The sequence below is a fragment of the Peromyscus californicus genome, unplaced genomic scaffold (genome assembly GCF_007827085.1).
Source record: "Peromyscus californicus insignis strain IS unplaced genomic scaffold, ASM782708v3 Scaffold_17__1_contigs__length_78620276, whole genome shotgun sequence".
Lineage (NCBI taxonomy): Eukaryota > Metazoa > Chordata > Mammalia > Rodentia > Cricetidae > Peromyscus > Peromyscus californicus.
The window spans coordinates 51608347-51630662 of NW_026294469.1; the positions used below are offsets into that span (position 1 = coordinate 51608347).

At 44.3% G+C, this 22316-nt stretch overlaps 1 protein-coding gene across 10 annotated transcripts in view; it reads right to left on the reverse strand.

Moving 5' to 3' along the window:
- Nucleotides 1-22316, reverse strand: part of Piezo2 (piezo type mechanosensitive ion channel component 2) — a 372574-nt gene that overhangs the window by 59881 nt on the left and 290377 nt on the right. For 9 of the 10 annotated variants that reach the window (XM_052742300.1, XM_052742303.1, XM_052742301.1 and 6 more), the window contains 11 exons: nt 18761-18975; nt 16683-16843; nt 12552-12728; nt 12130-12255; nt 10619-10819; nt 9779-9983; nt 9563-9664; nt 8375-8540; nt 5529-5772; nt 2621-2717; nt 1478-1637 (listed from right to left, as the gene is read on the reverse strand). In XM_052742300.1, the coding sequence (XP_052598260.1) occupies nt 1478-1637; nt 2621-2717; nt 5529-5772; nt 8375-8540; nt 9563-9664; nt 9779-9983; nt 10619-10819; nt 12130-12255; nt 12552-12728; nt 16683-16843; nt 18761-18975 (1854 nt within the window). The remainder of the gene's footprint in view (nt 1-1477; nt 1638-2620; nt 2718-5528; nt 5773-8374; nt 8541-9562; nt 9665-9778; nt 9984-10618; nt 10820-12129; nt 12256-12551; nt 12729-16682; nt 16844-18760; nt 18976-22316) is intronic. The other variant, XM_052742304.1, reaches the window with a different exon arrangement.

Below are 22316 nucleotides of genomic sequence, written 5' to 3' on the forward strand. Positions count from 1 at the left end.
CAATCCTTATGCCCACTGGGACGTAGGGCCTTGCAAGATGACTAAGTTATGAATGGGATGAATGACTTAGATAAGGCCCAGGAAGACTCTTGTCCTTTCTACATAGTCACTAGACATGCAATCTGATGGCACCTCAACCCTTGTCTTCTAGCTGCCAGAAGGGTGAGGGATGCATTTATGGTATGTGCAGTCTCTGCCTTACCATGCTTTTGACATGGCAGCCCCAAAAGTCTAAGACAATTCTATCCCACTCTGCCATTTCTGAAAATGATGTCCTGGGCAGTAAACAGTAATTATACTCATAAACTACAGGGTTAATATTTAAAGCAAAACCAAGTCACTGTTCATCTATATAATGAGGGTAGAACACTCCACAAGGCTCCTTGAATTTAAGGTAGGTCCCTACTGTGTCCTTTCTCTATGTGACTCCAACCTAGGTGACAAAGTCTGGGATCACACTCATAGAAATGAACTTCCTGGCAGGGGGTGGAGATGAAATCTAGAGAAATTGGTGTCATAATTACCTATGTGTGCATGTATGAACCTCAAGTTCAAAGACAGGAGTTGGTAATTTCCTATGGGACATTAACCTAATGTTCCCAGATAGTGAGCATGATGGATCCTGTGTTATCTGAGCAAGGCTTACTTCTTCAGACAAACTCATGCATACTCAGCCACTGCCCCCTCCATGCAGTGGCATGCCTGTCAGTGGCCAGTACTCATCATAGTCTTTTCTAAATCTAAAGAGAAGGACAAAAACTGAAGGAAGGATGGAGTCCAAGGAGAAAAATGTGGCGATGTAAAGTGGTCCAGAGAAGAAAATCAAGGGAGGTGTGGAAGAAACTAAAAGGAGCGAAGAGTAAGGCAGGGTGGGGTAGAGAAAGAGAGAGGTGTTAGGTCCCAAGGTCAGCATCTGAGCTTTCTGGGGGGAATTACTATACTGCTCTCAGAATGGCTATGTTAATGTACAGCCTCACTAATAAGTGTGTAAGGGTTCCTGTTTACCACGTCCTCACTTGCACTGAGTTTTTGGTTTTTCAGTTGTGGGCATTCTCATAGGAGTGGAATGATGCCAAACTGTGGTATTCTCCTTTGCATTTTGTTGATGAACTGTGATATGAAGTGCTAGTTCAGGTACTTTTAGGACATTGGTGTATGTTCTTTCTTTGCACCCTCCCCTCCCCTTTCTTCGATGTGGAAGGTCAAGTGTGCTCTACCACTGAGTTACATCCCAATCCCCACTTGTATGTTTTCTCTTCTGATACATCTACACAGACCATTTGCCCATTGTGTAAGTCATGGTCACAGAGTCTCTTGTTAAAACTCTATCTCAGATGCAAAAGGATGGGTGTCAGGGGCTTTGGGGGAATGAGTTTTCTAAAAGGGACTTTAAAATTTCTTGTGGGTTCTCTGAGCAACGTCAGAAAATAGTGAGCATTATTACAGGCGAGTTGTTGGTGAAAGTAGTCCGACCCACCTGGATGCCAGGATCTGGGAAGCTTTGATGTCAGCCACGACATGCAGGAAATAATAACTCATGAAGACTCTTCTCTGAAGTAGGAGGAAGGCAAAGCAGATGCTGTCCCAGATGATCCCCGCCTCCCCACTGGGCAGCTTGCATTTGGAGTCATCATCAGCTGTGGCATCAAAGCAGGAGAAATGAATACCTGTTTGCATCACTGTTGTGTAAAGTCTACAGAGCCAGGCTTGGGAAATCCCACAGGCACAAGAGTGGAATTCCAAGGGGCTGACTTATTTGTGAGCTGAGCCCTTCACAAGCAAAACTTGATGCCTCCAGTCTGGTAACAGCATGAAGGGGCCCCAGTGAGCTGCTGAAACTGTGAGGCACAGGGAAACCCTGAACATTCTTTCTTCAAGGACTCCCCAACAAGGACTATGGAGAAACAATGGCTCAATGGTAGATGAAATGTTCTAATATAGAAAAGTCCTATGCAGGGTCAACTGGCTTGACCATGAACACAGGCTAGTCTACTAGCAGGGCATGGCAGCACATTTATACTAAGTAGCAATTTCCAGATAATAGCTCAATCATCTGCTAAGTACAGCCTGAATTAGAAACCACAGCCAATCAGTGCATTGGATTTAAGTAGCCTTTTAAGCGTCATAGAAGCACATAGGTGATAAGACTTGTGATTCTGAGCTAGAGGCAGATGGCAGAAATAGCATTTCCCATTGTCTCTGTGGGGAAAATCATCCCAGATAGCCCAGGACTCTTCCCAGTTGGTTTTCTGAACCAGAAGGTGCCCAAACCCCAGCATCTTGAAGAGAGAAGGTCTGGAAGTCTGAGGTACCCTGAGGACTGACCATTCTAAATGGAGCAACTGTGGCCCTTAGAAGGTGGCTGGAACTGTTTTGAATCCCATTGGAAAAAGTGCGTGGAGGCACCTGTACTGCACCACTGTGGCAGGGTGTTGGGAAGCACCTTCTGTGATAAGTAATGTATCAAACAGTATATAGCTTCATAGTCTCCATCTCAGGGTGGCATTGACTCCTACCTTTATCTCATTTTTTTGTGTTTCCCTTTAGGTTTTAAGTCAGAACAACATAGCTGCTCTTCCTTTTCCACATTTCTTCTCCCAAAGGATCCTCTCATACTTACGCATTTTATAGCCTTTCACCGTGCAGGCCAGGCTGAACGCTTGGATCAACCAGCAGCTGTTTCTCACTAGTGCGCTGATGTATCCACAGGCTCCTATCTGAAAATGAAAGGAGGAAGGCAAACCTCAAGCTCTGAATCCAGAAAACAGATCTGATGTCTAACAACCCCAATGTGCAAGAATTCACTAGAACCAATGCCAATGATTCCATAAGGGGCCTGTGGTGTCTAAAACACCAGTCTCCACATCTAATGCATACATGAAGTATTAGCTGCACAGAGAGCAATGGGAGTTCAGGGGGAATTCCTCTCCATGGGAATGGGAAGGGTCTCCAGTGTGATGCTTTTGCACTTGGAAGCACTGCTCTTCACAAAGAAAACTGGAGTACTATAGGACATGACCCTTTGGGTATGCACAAAGACAAGGGTAGAATTATTTTCTCAGAGGTCACATGACTCAAACATATACTGATCCCCAGAAGGTCACTCCAGATACAAGCTGAAGAAGAGTAGAGTTCTTAGGGCCAGTACAGATGATACATGGCTCTCACCCTCACAGGTCCATCCAACATCCTAGGATTTAACCAACCATGGAGAGAGGATATTTGGTGTGGGGGAGGACCTGTATCAAATCTATACACACTTTTCACTGTTATTATCCCCTAAACAGTGTAGTAGGGCAATCATTTGTATATCAGGTACTTGTAGTATATATTTATAAGTTATCTAGAGAAGATGTAAAACACATAGGAGGATGGGCTCTACACAAACACTGTGCAATACAGGGCAGCTGAGCATCTGAAGGTCTTGGAGTTCACAGAAGTTCCAAAAAAATCCTTAAGAGAAATCAAGAGAAGTCTATGTGCTTTGAAACTTGTCTGATCAATCCTCTGAATGAAGAAGTCTTTTCTGTTGATTGGCATGTAGTCCTTTCATAGTAACAAATTTCTTATGCTGAGTTCCAACTCTTAGCTAGGAAGTGTAAATAAACAGTAACCACTACAGATCAGCACATAAATGCTATTGGGGAAGCTGTGCACATGGCCCAGGATACTCAAAGAGCATCATTCCCCAAACAGCAGTTATTCAGCTTGGGGTCTGCAGCCCTGACAAGCAATATTTCAACCTAAGCTCTAATCCCATGCCAGAAATTTTTTGTCTTCTTTTCGTCTGAGCAGGAACTGACCTCTACTTAGTATCTAGAAACTTCCAATCTATTTGTTTGTTTTGTTTTGTTTGTGTGTTTGTTTGCCTCCTGAAAGTTCTTCCTAAGTTTTCTAAGAAAGATAGTAGACAACCATTTTCTGTTCACCCCCCCTCAACATTGTAACCATTGTTACCAATGATTGCATTGTTATTTATAATAAAGGCTATTTTCCTTTACTGAAAATGATCATTCAGAACGTTACCTCAAGGGTAACATCTGAGTCCTGCTGATATCTGGATCTTTAAAATGTAAAACTGCTTAGCAAAGATCTAGTCTACAATGTACATTTGTAGAATGAATAAATTGGTGGACAGATGAATGGATGGATGGATGGATGGATGGATACAGATATGGATGGATAAATTGATTGATCGATGATGGGTGGGTAGATGGATGGATGGACGGACAGATGGATGGGTAGATGTACTAAGCTGAACAGATGGGTGTAGATGGATGGATACAGGTGTGGATGGCTATACGTTAAAGAAGACTTTGTAGCCATGCATTTTCCAGGATCAGCCAATTAAGAGTTCTTCCCATGAGATCACCTTCAGAGTGAGCCAGCATGCTGCTGTCCTGTCTCACGCTCCTGCCACTATTCCCAACATCACACCCCATGAAAATTTATGTTAGGAAGCTAAAATGCTAAAATAAAGTCAGTTTATTGTCAATAAGAAAACTAATCCTTCAATAGACTGTGCAGAAGATAAATAATTCAGCTATTTATGGCTATACACACTTTCCTAGACCTCTAAACATATTGACTCACATGAAAAAAATCTGTTAAAAGAAACAACCCAGTAGTTGGACATGTAAATGCCTTGTGAGTTCCTTCATAAGAAGGTAAGAAGAGAAGAAGCAGGGACCATTATAGCACTGTCCCACTAGTGCATGACCAATCACAGCCAGGAGAAGCAGGCACAAGGCTCATTAGCTACAGCCTAGTGGAGAGGCACTAATTCCTTCAGCTTATTAAAGTTGTTGGTTAAATTCCCTACAGTGCTAAATGACTCAAGTGGTAGCCTAAATAATGGGTGCAATGTTGGCATTCTCTCTGTGTGGTATGAATTATCTGTAACATTAGAGTATAAGTTACACCTGACCTCAGCAAGCAGTATACACCATTCATCCGCCCCACATGCTTTCCACTACGTTCTCATTTGGATGTCTACACTCAGAAATAACCTAATGCTGAATTTTCTCTCACATCTTTGGGGCACATACAATGTTTCTTCATCTAAACGCCCTTTCTACCTTATTTCTCACGTGACAGGGAACATCTCAATGCATCTCACATTGTACAATTCTTTCTAGGCAAGAGTGTTCCTTTTTGGTGAACATGATAAGACATCTAGTGACCCCAACTCAGTCATAAAAAGGGCTACTTCATGGTAACACTAGGAGACATGGAAGCCTGTTCCTAGGGAAGGATGGAATTTTAAGTAGTAAACCATTTTAGATTTTATTTATTGAATGCATCACCTTCCATCGTGTGACGCTGAAATGGGAGAAAGGGATGGAAAAGATTCTGTGTAACATGGCAAAACCAGGAGTGGCAAGCAGGCATGGATATCTGAACTGGGAGTGTCTTGGCTGGCCTTTTTAAGAGTCACGTGAGAGGCCAAGGCTTTTAGAGAAACACTGAGTGGACTGTTTACTCTTACACTGAAACCACAAGGGTGTTATGTAGCGGGAGTCACTTACCGACAGTATATTTTTCATGGTAATCACAAACACGTTGTATGCAATCAGCCAGTCCCAGTAGCGTAGGATGCTCTTGATGGGTTTCAGCAGCAAATCACCCCCAAAGAGCAGGAAATAGAAACAGGCCACCAAGTAACCCATGCAAAATATGCTGATTCTGGTTGTTCCCGTGATGAAGATGATGGTGAGGACGAACCAGAAGAGGTAGCTGAAGATGATCACTTTGGACATGTCCAAGTAAGATCTGGAAGACACAACCCAAGCAATCGTGATGCAAAAAAAATCAAGAACTCCTCCTTAAGAGGAGAAAACCTCATATTCAACATTGGACTGTCCACCAAAGCATTTTGCAAAAATGTGTGTTGAGGTCTGTGCATACCACTGCCTGCCACGTAGGAAACCCCTACATAAACAGTATTAGACAAACAGGTAAGTTGAGAAAACACCATGTATAAGTATGCTTATCATCATCTCATTTGTGGCTAATTTCTCACAAAATAAGAACATTTCCCAGGCTGGGTGATAGTGATGGTACATGCCTTTAATTCCAGTACTCAAGAGACAGAGGCATGTGAATATCTGTGACTTTGAGGCCAGCCCGGTCTACATAGCAAGTTCCAGGACAGCCAGGACTGTTAAAACAGAGAAACCCTGTCTTGAAAGCTCCCTTCCCTGCAAAAAGAACATTTTCTGCCTACAACCTGAATATTCAAAATTCGCTTTGTCTTTCTATGGGAGGCATGAATAATTATATGGCAAAAGAACATTCCAAGATATAGGTGCCTCCTGCTTAGCAGAAAAGTTAGCAATGGGTTACTTTCAAGGAACTAGAAATTTATATTATTACATGACAAAAGATACATGGTACATACAAAGATTTCACTAAAAGTAAAAACAATCCTTCCTCATAGATGGAAGAACAATTCTCATGTTCTCTTTCTGGATGTCACTGGGTCGATGCAGGGCTCTTTGGGGCACTGTCCATCCACAGTGGCTTTAGTGATGAAAAGTGAGACTGGAGTATGGGGCCCAAATTTTTCTACAATAATGAGTAGCTGTGGGAGCTCCCAGAGCCTGGTCATTCTGCAGGCAGGAGGTGGTACAGCGGCTGGCCAGTGCTAACCCCTACCTGACCACAGCTCCTCTGAGGGCTTGCTCTGGAAGCTTTTCCTTTTGGGTTTTAGGAAAAAGCTCAGAGGAGAAATTCTGGATTTGCTCTTTGTTTAGTAGGCTGCAATTCTGCAGGAGGTTAATAAACAATCTCCATAAAGTATGCTCTGTCCTTGGCCTTGCCAGAAGTACTAGGAAACAAGATGTGTCTTAATTTATTGCTTTTAAGAGTAAAACAAAATAAATAATATTTTTTTCTGCAATTATAATTATAATCCTTCTTTAATTTTCTAAAGAAAGCAGGAGAGCCATGCTTGAGATGAGCAAACCTGCTAGTTTCTTACAGATATGGTCGAATGTGACCATTTGTGCCCCTCCAGAGGTGGCTGGACATGTCACTCTTTGGTACGGCTCAATAGTAGTAAAGCATTTGGAATGGAGTCTGGCGCCCAAAACGACTAGTTAATGGAAGCTAGTTAAGTTATGTATGTACTATATAGACTCAGGACTATGCAAGTGGGAAAGGTGAACAAAAATGAAAATGAAACTCAGTTAGAAGGGCCTTTGCCCCTTTATGCTTGCACTTTAGAAAAGCAGACAAGACAGGTTCCTAAAATGACAGTGCCAGGGAGTCGGTGATTGCATGTCACTGTTTTCTGGAGCTGGAAGTTGGGATGCTCCGCACAGGGGCCCTGTGTACTCTCTGTGCAGCCTGCCTGCCTCTGCCCACATCTTCCCAGCAATGGGAGAGGGCAGACACTAACCCATGAGCCCCAGAGGCTGGAGGGCCAGGCCTAGCCAGATCCCACAGCGCCGTTAGGTTACTACACCATGGCTAGGATGAGTCTACAAGGCTTTCCAGGATGAGGTCTCGGTCGGCTGACACCAGGCAGGCCTCTGGATGAAACTAAGTCTGGAAAACCCAAGATCCAGAAAGAATGCACCACAAGAGACTGAGCTGGGCTTATGTCAAAGCTCCCAAGGAGAAGCTAAGGAAGGCAAGGCTGAGTGTCACCTGACTGGGAAGGAGTGGGAGGGGGCAGACAGAGAGCTGTAAAGGGAGCCCACACAGGGCTCAGGGAGACAGGACGTCAGGACAGACCCACACAGGCCAGCTGGGGGGCGGGGGCTGCACTCTTTAGGCTCCTGAACACACAGGTGAGGAGGGGGAAAGACAGGAGCGGGTGGAGGGACAGGGTGAGGGGTGATGAAGCCAGGAATGAGGAGGGGGTGGTGAGCAGGTACAAGGATAAGGAGGGGGATCAATTAGGAGGGACAATTAGAGGGGTGATAAAGACAAGAGATGAGAAGAGGTGATGAGGAGGGGCAAGGATGAGGAAGCCCAGAGGGGGTGAGAGGGACTGGAGATAAGGGGAGAGAAGTAGTAAATAAGAGAGGTGGGGAGAGAGAGGGCAGATGAGGGGTCAAGAGGATGGAGAGAATAAAGGAGGGAGAGGGATAAGACGATGGATAGAGGAGGAGGAGAGAAGGCAGATGAGGACTGGAGAGTGTTCTCGCTGGAGAGCTGCCTGCTGGTGTGGTGGGCCTAAGGCAGTTTCTGTTGAAAAAGAGACGGGGTCCATACAAGGCATCCAGCAGGGACTAGAGGGACACAGGGGTGGAACTCGGTGGTTGATCTGCTCCCCTGGTGCTACTCTGACAGAACCGCAGTCAAGGGGCCGTCCGAAAGACATTGCACACAAAGCTCACCCACAGAGAGGCGAGGCTGCCGTTACCTGCAATGAATGAAATCCGGGACAGGGTTATGCTGGCTGAATGAGGCTGCATCCAGGTTCATGCAAATCTCCACATTGTCCCCGGCCATGATGCGCACAGCTGCCTTGTTTTCATCCTCAAAGATCTGTCGTTGCAAGGAGGCGCACAGGAGCAGCATGAAGTCATCTGGCAAGACAGAAGCAGCCACTCCTCAGGTTCTAAAAGGCCACATACAGTCACCACACAGCACGTGTGAGTCTGGGGGTCCTAAGTGGGCTGGGTCCCCAGAAAGCATACTAGCGTCTAAGGTTGGGACCAAGCCCCCATTTCCTGATCTCAGCACAGGAACAGCAGAGGGAGCATGACGTCTGGAGAGCTGGCAATGCTGGCATCTGGATGCTGTCATGTCGAAATGCTAGGTGCCTGCCTCCATGAGTCTTGGGGTGTGGTGCATTTTCACCTACCAGGGCTGAAGAAGCCACGGGAACACTGGCTCTTCCTTTCACAAGAGCTAGATATAGGCATTTCTGTTCTTTACTCTCAGCAATCCCTCTGCATTAGCAACCAGACTTTTCTCAGAGCTCACACTGAGGGTAATCAAGAGCAAAGGTGGCAGGCAGTTCATAAAAGAACATGGACACAGCTTTCAGCTGTCCAGAACAAACCTCCTGGTCAGGTCTCTGGGCTGCTCCCAAGGCACAGGTGGTTTCCTTGTTTTCAAAATCATACTGAACCTTCTGCAGTAGGGTAGTCACTGTGGAATTCTCCATGGCACTGACACTCCTTGGTGTTTTGGAACTACTGTTCCAACCCTCCATTTCCGGTTGTCCTGGAAGGCCTTGCATGCAGCTCTCCTGTGACTGTCACCTGTGGGATCCCCATTGCCGCCACAGCCCTGTCTCTCATTTTGGTCTTTCTGCCATGGCGGCTGGAAATGGAGTCAACTTGTAAAGCTCCCTCTCTAGTCTATCTTTGGAAGGGAGAGGTGTTGGGAAGTGAATAAGTTACTCCAGGGTTGATTTATTCATTTTGCAAATGGAAGTGAACAAGCAGACGCTATTGGTAACAACATATTAGTACATAAGACAAGCGTCACCCACTTATGAAGTTCAGTGGAGGACCTAAAGGCGATGTCTAACACATGAATAATAATGAACAAATATAAGCCCAAATACCTACATCCTATGGTCCCACAGCCGAAGACTTACAGACAAGAAACACAGGGTTGGGGCGCACAATGAAATCCGGGAAGTACAGCCACTTGATGATGTTATCATTGAAGTTGGCACCCTTGAATCTCCATGGGTAATCTGCAAGGGGCAGGGATGAACAGGCACAATCAATTTCCTGGTGCAGCTCCGCCTTCTTAGTCGGCCACTGGCTATGGCTGTGCTAAGAGCAGATTCTCTAGGCAGAGTGCTCACCTCTGCAGGGGGCAGGCGGGATGCCAATGCAGACGAAGTACTGGAAGGTGATGATACAAGCCAGGAAACAGCAGTACTTGGGCCAGACCTCAGCGATGGCTTTTCTTCTGCGTCGATACAAGACACCAATCAGCCAACAGGCATGAACCATGGCATAGAAATCCATTCGCTGTCCAATTACATTCACTGACATTAGGAAACAGGTCTGTATAAGGACGGTTAAGAGATAAGAAAGATTGGGTTTATCAGAAAGGGAAGTGACATCAGAGACCAGTACTTCTCAGTCTATCTGCACAGGTCCCTGAGGACACTGCTGAGTGTCTTTTATTGTGAAAATAGAAATGCTGTATGATTACTCCTGAGAGAGCTGATTGTGCCTTTCCTAGCAACTGCTTCAGCAGTGGCAAGGGTGACAGCTATGATGTCCTTGTGAAAATATCACCATTGCAAATTCGTTCCACGAATTCCATTATAGATTACTGTTAATAGAATTTCACTATTCCACTCACTTTATTACTATTCTATCATCACCATTTCAGGCCACAAGAGTTCCCCTCATTAGTTTATATGTTCAAAATGCACACCACGAACAAAACTCTATTCTATTCTTAATAAGAAATTGAGATGATAGTACAGATGTGTTTAGATGGCTCAGGAGACCTAGGGACCATGTGCACTGCCTTTGAAAACTCCAACTTAAGCTAAGCTGACCAGTCAGCTTCAGTGGCTTTGAGAATTGTGAATGGGGACATACAACGAACCTTCAGTGACCAACCAGCCCCCCCAAAAATATTTAAATTTTCATGAGAAGAAATCAAACACACGAATAAGAAAACTCACCTCTAGGCCAAACTTGTAGAAGAAGTAGTTTATAAAATATTTGGCACAATTGATAAGTCCATCATCTAGATGCAACCTTGTGATGTCATGAAAGATAGTCTTGGACACTGGAGCGGTCAGGTTGTTTCGGCCTCGATAGTACTCCTGATGGCGATAAATGGTGACTTCAAAGGCCAAAATTGCCAACATCAGGAGGTTATTCTACAAACAGAAAGCAAGAAAGCACATCTATGTATTCTAAGGGCCTTCTGATTTGGTACTTCTAAGCAACTATAGTAAATCACTGTATTTAATTCTGGATGTCTAAAAAGCAATGTTATATTAGATCTCACCTGTACTCAATGTAGTATTGAGTCTATTTAGCTGTCTCATTTACTGAGGACCAACCTTCGTTGTGGAGATGGGGCTAACTGCTGTGGCAACAGGATCCAGCCTACCTGGGTATAAGACTGCGGTTGCTTTTTCTACTTGCTTGGTAAGTACATGCCACATGCCAAGGGGACAGCACCCAGAGCCTAGAGGCCTATCTGATCTTGTTTGCAACCCTTAAATGCAAAGTAGCACAAGGACATCTGGGAAAGTCACTGAGCTGGGAGACAGTACACCAGTTAGATAGTGAACTTAACACCTGAGAAGCAAGCTCATGATGGAAAAGTCCTAATCCTAACAATAGTCAGGACCAAAGAGTTGACATATGGAGACAGGTGGCAGAGGCCATCTCTCAGACTTTCCAAATATCATTTGTTTTTGTTTTTGATTTTTTTTTGACAGCCACTTGGACAGTAACTATTATAGAAGACCTAGAAATTACAGAAAGGTGTGTTTAGTACATTTAAAACTCTCAGGAGCTGAGTGTAAAGATTTCATCTTTAAGTGTCTTGCCAGCAATTAGGACAATGATTAAGGTTGCTTGAGTTATTCACCAAAGTAAAACGTATAAGAATGTACAAGAATCTAAATGGTTTTGTTTTCATTAAGTCTCTATGGTTATTTTCAATCAAAATATGCTATATTACTTTACAGTGTAAATATGTATTCTTTATTAAACATTCAAGAAATAGAAATTAATAACAAATATTTCTTAATAATGTTGTTATGCCTTCTTCTCAGAAATAGTCACTATTGACAATCTGATAGATTTTTATTTAGTGTTTTCCTTTGTGTTCAGAAAAGATAACACTGTGAGCAGTGTTGCAAATTTTCCTTTTTCAAACATTTAACAATGTCCTTTGGACTCGCTTCAGTTTTGATGCGTCTACCAACTTTACACTTCAACAGTTACATAAGGAGCTAGTGAAGTTATTGGTGTATTGCAGTAAACTGAGGTCAGGCTGCTCAGTTGGTATCTCTTCAGCACATACAGCAATATAATACTGATTTTAATATATAGTCATTTCAGATGTCACCTAAGAAGACCAAGTTACCATTGGAGGGGCTAGTAAGCATCTCACGGGGGAGGATTACAAACTATAGCTGTGCAGAGGCCCAGGTGAGGCACAACAAAGCCTTACCCTCAGGTAGACGAGCAAAGGGGAGGACTTCCTCAGGCCGACCCACTCGGTGGGATCAACAGGGGCACTGTAGAGAAGAGACTTGTTCAACTCATTCAGGGGTATGTTGGTTTGGTTTTCATTGGGCTAAAAGGAAGAGAAAGTGGGGTGACAACGGCTTGTGAGATTGATGGTGTTCGGAGTGCTCCCCTTCAGCTTTGATCAAAGGGAGCTCTGTGGGGCAGGGAGGTGAGGACCCATTTCAAGTGGGGAGGAGTCTCACGTTAAGAGCAGTTTTAGGTCCATCAAGGGGCCAGAACAGATCTAATGTGGGTGAGGTTGACTTAAGCTGAACAGAATGCTCTTGGTATGGAGACTCCCCCAAATATCTCCCCTGATCCTCTTAAGGTCAGTGAGGAAGGACCCCCGACTTTGAGGCTCACCAAGGAGCAGTTGACAGAAAAGTTCTCAGGCTTAATGGTTTGCAGCTGGTACAACATTTTGCAGACGATGATCACACATGTCCAGACAGTGCAGACACTAGAAGCCACGCGGCGGAGTTTGGCATATGGCAGAGCAAATGCCCAAGAAATCAAAAATACATAGTTGAACAGAGACACCTGAAAACACAAAATCAGAAATGGGGACAAAGATACATGGCATGGTACGACACTCACAAGACAGGACAATGTGATTCCAGTTCAGCAAAAGTTGGCTGAGTCCTTATGTATGAGGCACTGTCCTAGGTGCTGGGCATTCCAAGGATACAGAGGTGCTGTGGTCCTGAAGATTCTCTATCTCATAAGGCAGACAGACATACAATCAGGGAGCATCAATATAATATGACAGCAGCTAAGTTATAGATGTGTCTGGGCTCCTACAAAAGCATCCTGAAAGGTCCTCAGTCCAAAGAGGGGATTGACAAAAATCTAACACAGGCTGTGAAGACGCAAAGCACACTCAAGGTCAAGGATACAGAAGCAAAGGATGAAGGCATGAGGGAGCATGGTGAGGCTAGGCCATTGGACAACAGGAAATTTTAGGATTAGTCAGAGATGAGGATGGAGACACAGCAAATCGAGGATGGAGTAAGCTGCAAATCAAGCTTTGACTTGTCCCTTTTGAACCATGAAATGGCACACGAACTCACTCTGCTGGAAATAAGTCTTATGTCAGAGGGTTTGAAGGGAAGATCTGCAATATATTGAGATAAGTACCACAGAAGTAAGGAGGTTGAAATATAAGGGCTAGGCTAGAGGCCAGAGCCCAGACCTACAGTAGCTGTGGAGGTATAGAGTTAGGGATTCCATGGTTGCATGGAAGCATGTGGTTCTGAGATCAGTTAAAAAATACCTGTACTGGATTGGAGTAGGAAGAAAAATTAGCTTGACTTGATGGCCAACTAGTTTGACCATGGTAGGTTAAGTGGAGAAAGTGTGAGACATGACACGGTTATTTTGGGAGGTCTGAGTGGGTGAAGTATCACTGTAGAGATTTGAAATACCAAGAATGTGCTGAGTTAAGGGCAAGGCCGATGAGTTCATCCTGACTGTCAGCTCTGGGCTGCACATGTACCTATCAAGCAGACAGATGTCCTCAGGTCTAGCCAGTCTCCACAGCTCACAGTTTCTTGAAGAATACAGAAGCACCATTGTCTTATTCAGCCATGAAACATATTAATTTTGATCTCAGGGCTACTAATACTTCTAATGCTTGCGGATGAAAATTACAGCATGTGCTCACTATAACACTGAATATGCACCAGGCACCAAGCTCTGGCTTTAAAAAATGAAAAATGAGAAAACGTGAACAGTTATGAACAGCATGTATGCCGTGTGTTGCTTGCTACTCTTCTCCTTATCTGATTATCACTACTGAAGGCAAAGGCTGTCTCTGAGAATGTGGTGCTGCAATGGTAAGGTAGAAAGAGATGCTGCCCTGAATTAACTAAGGAAGAAAGAGATGCTGTTCACAGGAGCATTCAGTAACCCAGAAAGTGCTTGGACACAAACTGAATGTGGTGTTTTATCAAAATGCTTTTATCCATGAATTGACTCTTCTCCCTTAGCCAAAGGTAGGGTCAATTTGAATGTTACAAAGCAAATTGTATTAAAGGTATTTACTATAAAGTAAGCCTCATATTTCTTTTCTTATAATTTATAAGGCTCTTGGTATAAAAGCAGTACACGTATTTTGCACAGAACTTTTCATTATCTAAGTGACAGGCAAAGATAGTAAGTCTTAATTCCTAACCAGGTTCAAGGTAACAAATGTCCTGAGGACTCCTTGCCTCGGGGAGCATGTAGAAAACACTAAGTGCATAAATGTCCCAGACAAAGCCATACAACAAGCACGCTGCCTGGGTGAGCCATGCTGGGAAGGGGGCTCTTGGCTTAGCCTAACTCGTGGGGAGAAAGATGGCTCTGCTGCCAGCTATCTGAGCTGAGAACAGAAGTATCTAAACAGGCATGAGGTGAGCAGGGGGATTGCAGGCCCGAGGCCTTATAGATGAGGGAAACACCGGCTGCATTCCCGGAGAAGCAAGCTATCTAATAAGACGCATATGTGTTTTGAACCCTGAATCTCCCAGACGGCTCAGGGATGGCACTCCTAAAGTGGTCTGGGCCACATCGTGAGGTTCTTACTCCATGTGAGTATAAGAATAAGAGATATCCATGAAAACATTTTAGGTAGAGAGGTCTGATGTGATCCCATTCACACTCTGCGAAGAATGTCAAGTTGCAACACGGAGGATGGTTTGGATGGAGAAAAGCTGAGTGAAAAGCTGCGTATCTCTTAGTTATCTAAAGGGAGTGATGATGTGGGCAATGGGTTGAGTTGTAGGGCTCACTGGCAGGAGTTTTTTGGGGCACACAAGGAGTGAGGTTATGTACTACCCATCAATGAAAGTAGTGGGTTGCAAACAGATCAATGCTCATCATTTGTGGATATAGCTGGGCAGTCACTGGGCTTCAGGAGCATATACATTTACCCTCCAGGTGGAGAATAGGCAGAATAGGTTGTGTACAGGGCCTAGAGCCAAAAGGGGACACAGGGAAGAGATAGAGAAAGGGAAGAGCCAGGAGAGAGGGCAAGATGTGAATCACAGGACATGGTCACCAGTGCCTGGTGAAGGAGGACAGGGGTGAGGAGTCTTTCCAGGGAAGATATTTTTATTGTTATAATCTCACAAATAGGGAAACAGGTTCATCATGTTGAGCTACTTCATCCAACACCAAGTTGGCGCAAGTACCATGCACCTCACTCCAAACTCCTGTTCCCCTGCAGTATCATGGTCTAAGGAGGCCGTGAACTCACCATCCCCCTGACCACAAGAGTCTAACGGAGTGCTTCTCCAAAATGAATCCATGTTACACATGTGTGTACGTGCCAGTGAGTGTGGTAAGAGGGCAGCAAACCAGAAGGAGACCAATGAGATAGGAAAAAAGGAGCTTTAAGGAGGGGTTGGGGAGGGACTAGAGCATATACAACATGAACATAGAAGGGATAATACTGGAAGAGAATGGTATAGTGGGAATGGAGGCCAGGGAGATATGAGGAGAAATGGGGTTTGGGAGAACAGTCAAAATATGTATGAAAATCCATAAGGAAATTTGCTTTTTGTATGCTAATTAAGAAAAATATATAAAAATCAATAATAACAAAAAATAAAATATTTGGTCTGCAAACAAGCCACATGAATCAAAATTTCCAGGGAAATGCTGCTCATCCCTGTGTGTAACAAGATTCTGATTATCCAGGGACAGGGGGCAAGAATTTGATACCATAATATCCTCTCAACAAAGCCCATCCTCCGTTGGTCTTACGTGCCAAGCAGCTTGGCTTGGAGTGTCGTGGTTGAACTCTTTAAAAAAGTTTTAGGCAGTAGGATTTTGACCTAGGTTTGAGGGTAAAGATTCTGAATTGTAACCATCTGAGAAAAGCCATCCAGGGAAGTTAGAGGTCTGAGAAAAATGACTTATCCTTGGATGATGTCATGTGTAGAAGTATTCAAAAACTATTTGATGAATAAATTGAAGGAAAGGTTGTTTCTCCACAGCGAACATGAAGGAACTGTTGACAGAATGATGATCCTTTTCTTTCCCAAGAAGTAAGACAGAAGTATAAATCAAGTGTACTGTTGATTTCATACCTTATAGAGCTAGCAAGTGAAATGAACTCTAGTAAAGGCTTCATTGTGTTTTGGAACCCAGGTCTACTTCTTGGCAACAGAAACTGGAATTTTACTCCTTTCCTCAAAAAGAACTTTGGGAGATACAGTCCCACGTGGTGCAGAAAACCAGCTCATGGCACACACTTGAGAAAGCAGCCTTTGCTATATGGCTAAGCTAACTAGAAACTAAGCCACAGGGCTTTCTCCCCCTTTATCTTTCCCTTCTCTGCTCACTCCACTAAGCTTGGGTGCTCGGTATAACAAAGCCTATACACTCATATATGTCTTGAACCCTGACTGCCAGGGGCATTATAACATGAATGCCACGGAGGCTTGGACAGAGGAAATGAGGACCTTCCACACTCTGTTCAGTCTGGTAGTATAGCAAAAGAACACTTGCCTCTTTCACAGTAACCCAGATAATGTACGATGAGACGATTTTGATGATGTGCAGCTCCAAGATCCACCACATAAACACCTGCAACTTATGAAAATACTCCAGGAATTTTAGGAAGAGCACAGTGAGGCGGTCAATCACCAGGAGCCACTTGTTCCTTAGATCTGCAAGGCAGTAAATACAGCCTGGAGCATGACCACCGTTTGTGTTATTAACCAGTGTGTATCTTGTAACTTTCAGGATGGAATGAGAAGCTGCCCAATGGTTAGTGGATGAGTGCTATGAACCTGGAGAGGAAGTACCCACCTCCCCATGCCATGCTACTGATTATGCATGTAAGTTGAATACAAGGTACCATGTTACTATAATAGCCTTATAATTAAATCAGTACAAAGATTTGTCTTGATTTACTTTTAAGACTGTGTTAAATGACCTGAGCTCTCTATAAATAACATCTTTTTCATCAAGCACAGTGATAAATAAATGGTTAAGGCTCTTCAATCTCCTTTAATAAGCATGCCTATTAGGTCAGCTGTGGGTGGAGACAGTTTGTTCTCAGAATCAGTATGGTTTCATAAAGTGTGGTCAACTTCATTCCAATAATCCTCTTTTTTTTTTAAGATTTATGTATTTATTATGTATACAGAGTTCTGCCTGCATGTATGCCTGCATGCCAGAAGAGGGCACTGATTCTCATTATAGATGGTTGTGAGCTACCTTGTGGTTGCTGGGAATTGAACTCAGGACCTCTGGAAGAGTAGTCAGTGCTCTAAACATCTGAGCCATTTCCCCAGTCCTTCTAATCATCCTCTTAATCAAATAAATCATTGCATATTTTCTATCTTAGGGGCTCACACCAATCTAGCCCTGTACTGGTCAACCCCACTGAAACCACACAGGACAGTTTTGTCTTTTCACATTTCAGTTCTGGATTGTGTCAACCCATCAGAGGTAGCTGTAATGTGACTGTCCTTGACTCTGAACATTCAGTAAGGCTTTAGTAACATTGAAAAATGCTTATGACTCAGGCAGTCGACAGAAATAAACAAATCAGAGGCATGTACAACTTAACAGTAAGGGTGTGGAGGGATTTTGATAGGACCCTTTTAGTCAAGTCCAAAGTCCTCATTAAAGTAGCATAATGCAATCCTAGCCTTAACTACTTCTCTGGCAGAATTGTCCCCTGCCCCACAGTGGGGGGCAACTGCAATCCAGATATGGAAAAGGCATCTGGTCCTTGCCTTGGGTCTTCTGAGAAGACTTCGAGAAGGTAACAAGGACTCGGGGCATGTCTTTAAGAGTAATTTTCCTCCTTATGGCATTTTGATTTTATGTTTTTGTACAGTAGAGACCCAGCTAAGACATGTACAGCATCTCCCATCTGCTCCAGAGGCTGAGCTCTCCCCCTTTCTGAGCATTATGACAGGGACCAAACTCTGCCTTTTGCATCCTCTGTCAGATAATGTTTTTCAATAACCATGGCCATTCTACCCCACTCATTCCTGTTTATTACAGTTCTAAGAAGAAAGCTGGGGAAAAGAAATCTACTGACTAAAGATGGAGCCCTTAAGTCAGTGCTGTCCAAAACACTGCAGGGCACTAGCCTAAAAAGACAACTATGTAATTGCACACCACCTCTAGTTCTCACACTCCTAAATGTTGGACCAGAACTAGCAATGTATTCATAATTACCACTCTCCTTCATGAGCCTCAGAATGCCTTTCCCAAGAATGAGTCTGACTGAAGCTGACATCAGGAATTGTCAGTGGTTCTGTGCAGGGGTCTATAGTAGGACAGGTCCTGTGAGAGGTTCCCACAAGCATCAGAGACCAGCACACACCCCTCTGGGTCTCCTCATGGACTGTCTGCCTGTCATCATGGGTTGTTAGCCAACTATCTGCTCTCTTCCCTTTCAGTTAGACAAAAAGGAAATTATTGCAGTAACTGGAATATAAATATTATCACTATAGCAACCAAAACTATCCTTCAACTTCTATTAGACAGAATCACAGACAGGTCCTTTGGAGCAAGTCATTCCATCATTTGTGCTGTTAGGGCAGCTGATGAGAGGGGCTGGTTACCTGAGGTTTCTTCCTCCTCCGATTCCTCTTCCTCATCTTCCTCTTCCTCAGACTCATCACTGTCTTTTCCCGGCTCACCCTTCTCTGCCTTCTTGGCACATTCTTCTGGCCTCTCCTCCCCAGGCTCCACCAACTTCTGCACCTCAGGCTTATCCAGGCTGGTGGTCATATTCATAATGGCTAGGTCTGGGAGGCTTCCTTCAGGGTGGGCCAATCTGTGGGCAGAGAGCAGCTGAGTGAGAAGAGGAAAGTGTGCCAGGAGGGTGCAGTCAAGGGGTAAGTAATGGAGGCCAAACCAAGACAAATTGGCACGTGTACAAAGACCGTGCGCCGTGGGCGTTGGCTTCTCGCCACATTTTGTAGGTTTGTTTGTTTGTTTGAAGTTCTTTCTAAAAACAAACTGTCCACTCAGCTTTGCTAGATTTTCTTATTCAGGTTCTAGTGATTGGTCGGGAATGAGAGCTATCGACACCTAAACTTGACATTTTCTCCTGGAGGAGAAAATGGTCAGAGTTTAGGGTGTAGAAGCATGAAATGGCATCATGTAGAGCAAGCATTTCATGGCTTCACAGGGGGACTTACTCATTCTGGTGGATTGGTAATTTTTTCTTGATGCTGCTCAAAGTAATTGAAGTAGAAAGGAAAAAAAGGAGATGAGAACAGAGGAGTTATAAGGATGTCAGAGATCACATATCATGCTATATATCATCCACTATCACATCGGGGTATGCCAGGTGCAGTGACGACCTAATGCCAAGTGCATTCCAGAATGGCACCAGTAGTGCGCTTTCACTGGGAGTCTAGGCTCAGCAACTGATCTGAGTGGACGGGATGGCTGGTTTGTAGGGGAGAGGATAGATAGGCTCCCCGGTCAAACTGCATCATGCTCATTTGGTAAGGTTTCGGACCATCTTGCAGGAATCATGTCATTCACAGGTTACCGAAGTCTTTTCAAGTTATTAAATAACGTATGCGCTTAGTCAGCCTTGGCATTGGCTAATTTCATGCTACCAGCTGCTAAAGCATGTGCAAGGAGAGCCACACACTTTGGGGAGTGGTTATGACATTTGCATCACATCCCGTCTGTGGACCATTGATGTGAACTGTGGGCGGAAAGCTGCAGGAGACCCTGTAGGAGCCAGAGCCAGAGCCAGAATGCAGGGGTGGGGGTGGGGATTTACTGCCCTGACAGCCTCTGGGTCCCACAGTTTACTTCACAGCAGACAGCACCCGTGAGGGCTCTGTCCCACAACTGTATTTTTGAGACAGAATGTTATGTTGCTCAGGCTGCCCTCAAAACTCCCAGGCCAAACAATCCTCCCTCACTTAGGACTGTGGGAATGGACCATGTGCCTAACTTCCTAATTGTCTCAAAAAACGGAAAGCTCTTTATTTCTATTCAGGTGAATGTTATAAAAAAACAAAACAAAACATTGTAGATAATACATACAGTGCATTTTACAAACATGTATTCTGGAAATGCTAATCATCTTTCCCATTTGTAGGAATTATTTCATACATTTCAACCTGGTTATAACAGGATTGTCGAACCTCAAAAAATTATTTAGCTTTCCTGCAATGTGGTTAATCTTCTATCAAATAAGTAATTTGCCTGGATAAATTCTAAGCTATCTTCATTGACAACGTACTTGAAAACACACCTATGGTGTGAAGGCGATGATGCTGTCTTGAGTCCACATTGTCCTTGGGCTTTTAGATAGTATCATAAAAAGACATTCTCTTTCATAGGGGTCAAGCAGGTAGACTACAACATGGCAGGAGCAAACTGCTAATTTACCGCAGAAAGAGTTAGAAGAGTTCAGCCTAGGAGTGTGGCTGGGGGTGGGGCAGTGGCTGTGATGGGAGTGTGGCTGGATGGATAGGGGTGTGGCTGGAGATAGGGGCGTGGCTGTGGATGGATGGGGGTGTGGCTGGGATGGGGGAGTGGCTGTGGATGGGGTAGTGGCTAGGGATGGGGGAGTAGCTGGGGATGGGGTAGTGGCTGGGGATGGGGGAGTAGCTGGGGATGGATGAGGGTGTGGCTGGGGGTGGGACAGTGGCTGTGATGGGAGTGTAGGGTGGAGATAGGGGCGTGGCTGTGGATGGATGGGGGTGTGGCTGGGATGGGGGAGTGGCTGTGAATGGGGTAGTGGCTAGGGATGGGGGAGTAGCTGGGGATGGGGTAGTGGCTGGGGATGGGGGAGTGGCTGGGGATGGGTGGGGGGTGTGGCTGGGAATGGGGGAGTGGCTATGGATGGATGGGGGTGTGGCTGGGATGGGAGTGTGGTTGGGGATGAGTAGGAATTTAGCTTGGGATAGGGTTATGTTGACATCCTACCCTTGCCTTAAACTAGTTAACTTATCTTCTCAATTTATGGGAAGTTTAGTTTTAAAACTGCAACAATCACTTTTTTTTCTTCCCACAGCAACACTGTGCATTCACATCATTTGAGAACATCTGTCGACCAATTTGTTAGGGCTGTGTGAGATGCCTTTGGGTGCCGCAGTAGTCTGGTGTCACAGTTACAGGTAGCCGCTCTGAACTGCTGCAGGCCTGCGCTATTTAGTAGGAGGGTACCTGTGTTAGGACAGAGACTTTGGTCGTTTATCCTATGGAATTGTGATCTTGGATTACATTTTAAAGACAGCATAGACTTTGAACTGACAAGACATCTTTCTAATAATCCCTGCTCTTTGTGGAATGAAACTCCTAGTCATGAGGTTGATGCTAGAGTCACTATTAGGACCACATAACAAAATGTCTTCAGTGAAGATGTCCCCACAACTGCTTGCACAGCTAGGACACACTGGGGACACTAGGTAAATGGATGAAGTAGAAGAAGATGCTGGAATGAAACTCTAGGAAGTAGTTCTACACTGACTTCCAGACACTTCTTTATAAGCACTCTGGGCCAGACAAAGTTGAGAGTACTAGATCTCTGGGCTCCACAAGTCATGTTTACTGAGCTCTGATTTAATTCATGAGGAAGGACAGAGGCACATCCAGGTAGCCTCTGGAGCAATGCAACTTGACGTCTTAGGATGGGTAACAAAAAAGGAAAAGAGAAGAGACACGTACCAGAGCTTTTTAACCCTCTGAGAATTTCATTGGCTGTTTTCTTTCATTATACATTCAGGAAAACGTGTGCACATGAGACACACATAATGAAAATATTTTAAATGCACAATTGTTTGGAGCACGTTGTTTTAAAAACACTGTGTAATCTTTCCAGCTCTCTCATTTTCATCTTTATCATACCATTTTTTGAGAATATAATCAAGGAGAATGCCAAAAGCCTGGGGTTCAGGAGACAGAAAGCCTGGAGCAGAATTCCCATTGGGAAGAGATTCTATCTACATGGCTTGGCAAAGTACTGGGCCTGCTTCCTTAGCTTCAATCTGTTAAACTGTGGGATGGAAACAATTGGGCCCTCTTTATAGGATATTTGGAATATTAGGCGGTTTCTGTGAATGGTTCATATCAAGAGTAGTTACACAGGAAAAATTTAAGGCAAAAAAAATCTTCTACGGAGAGATTTTCAGCTTGGGTGTGGTC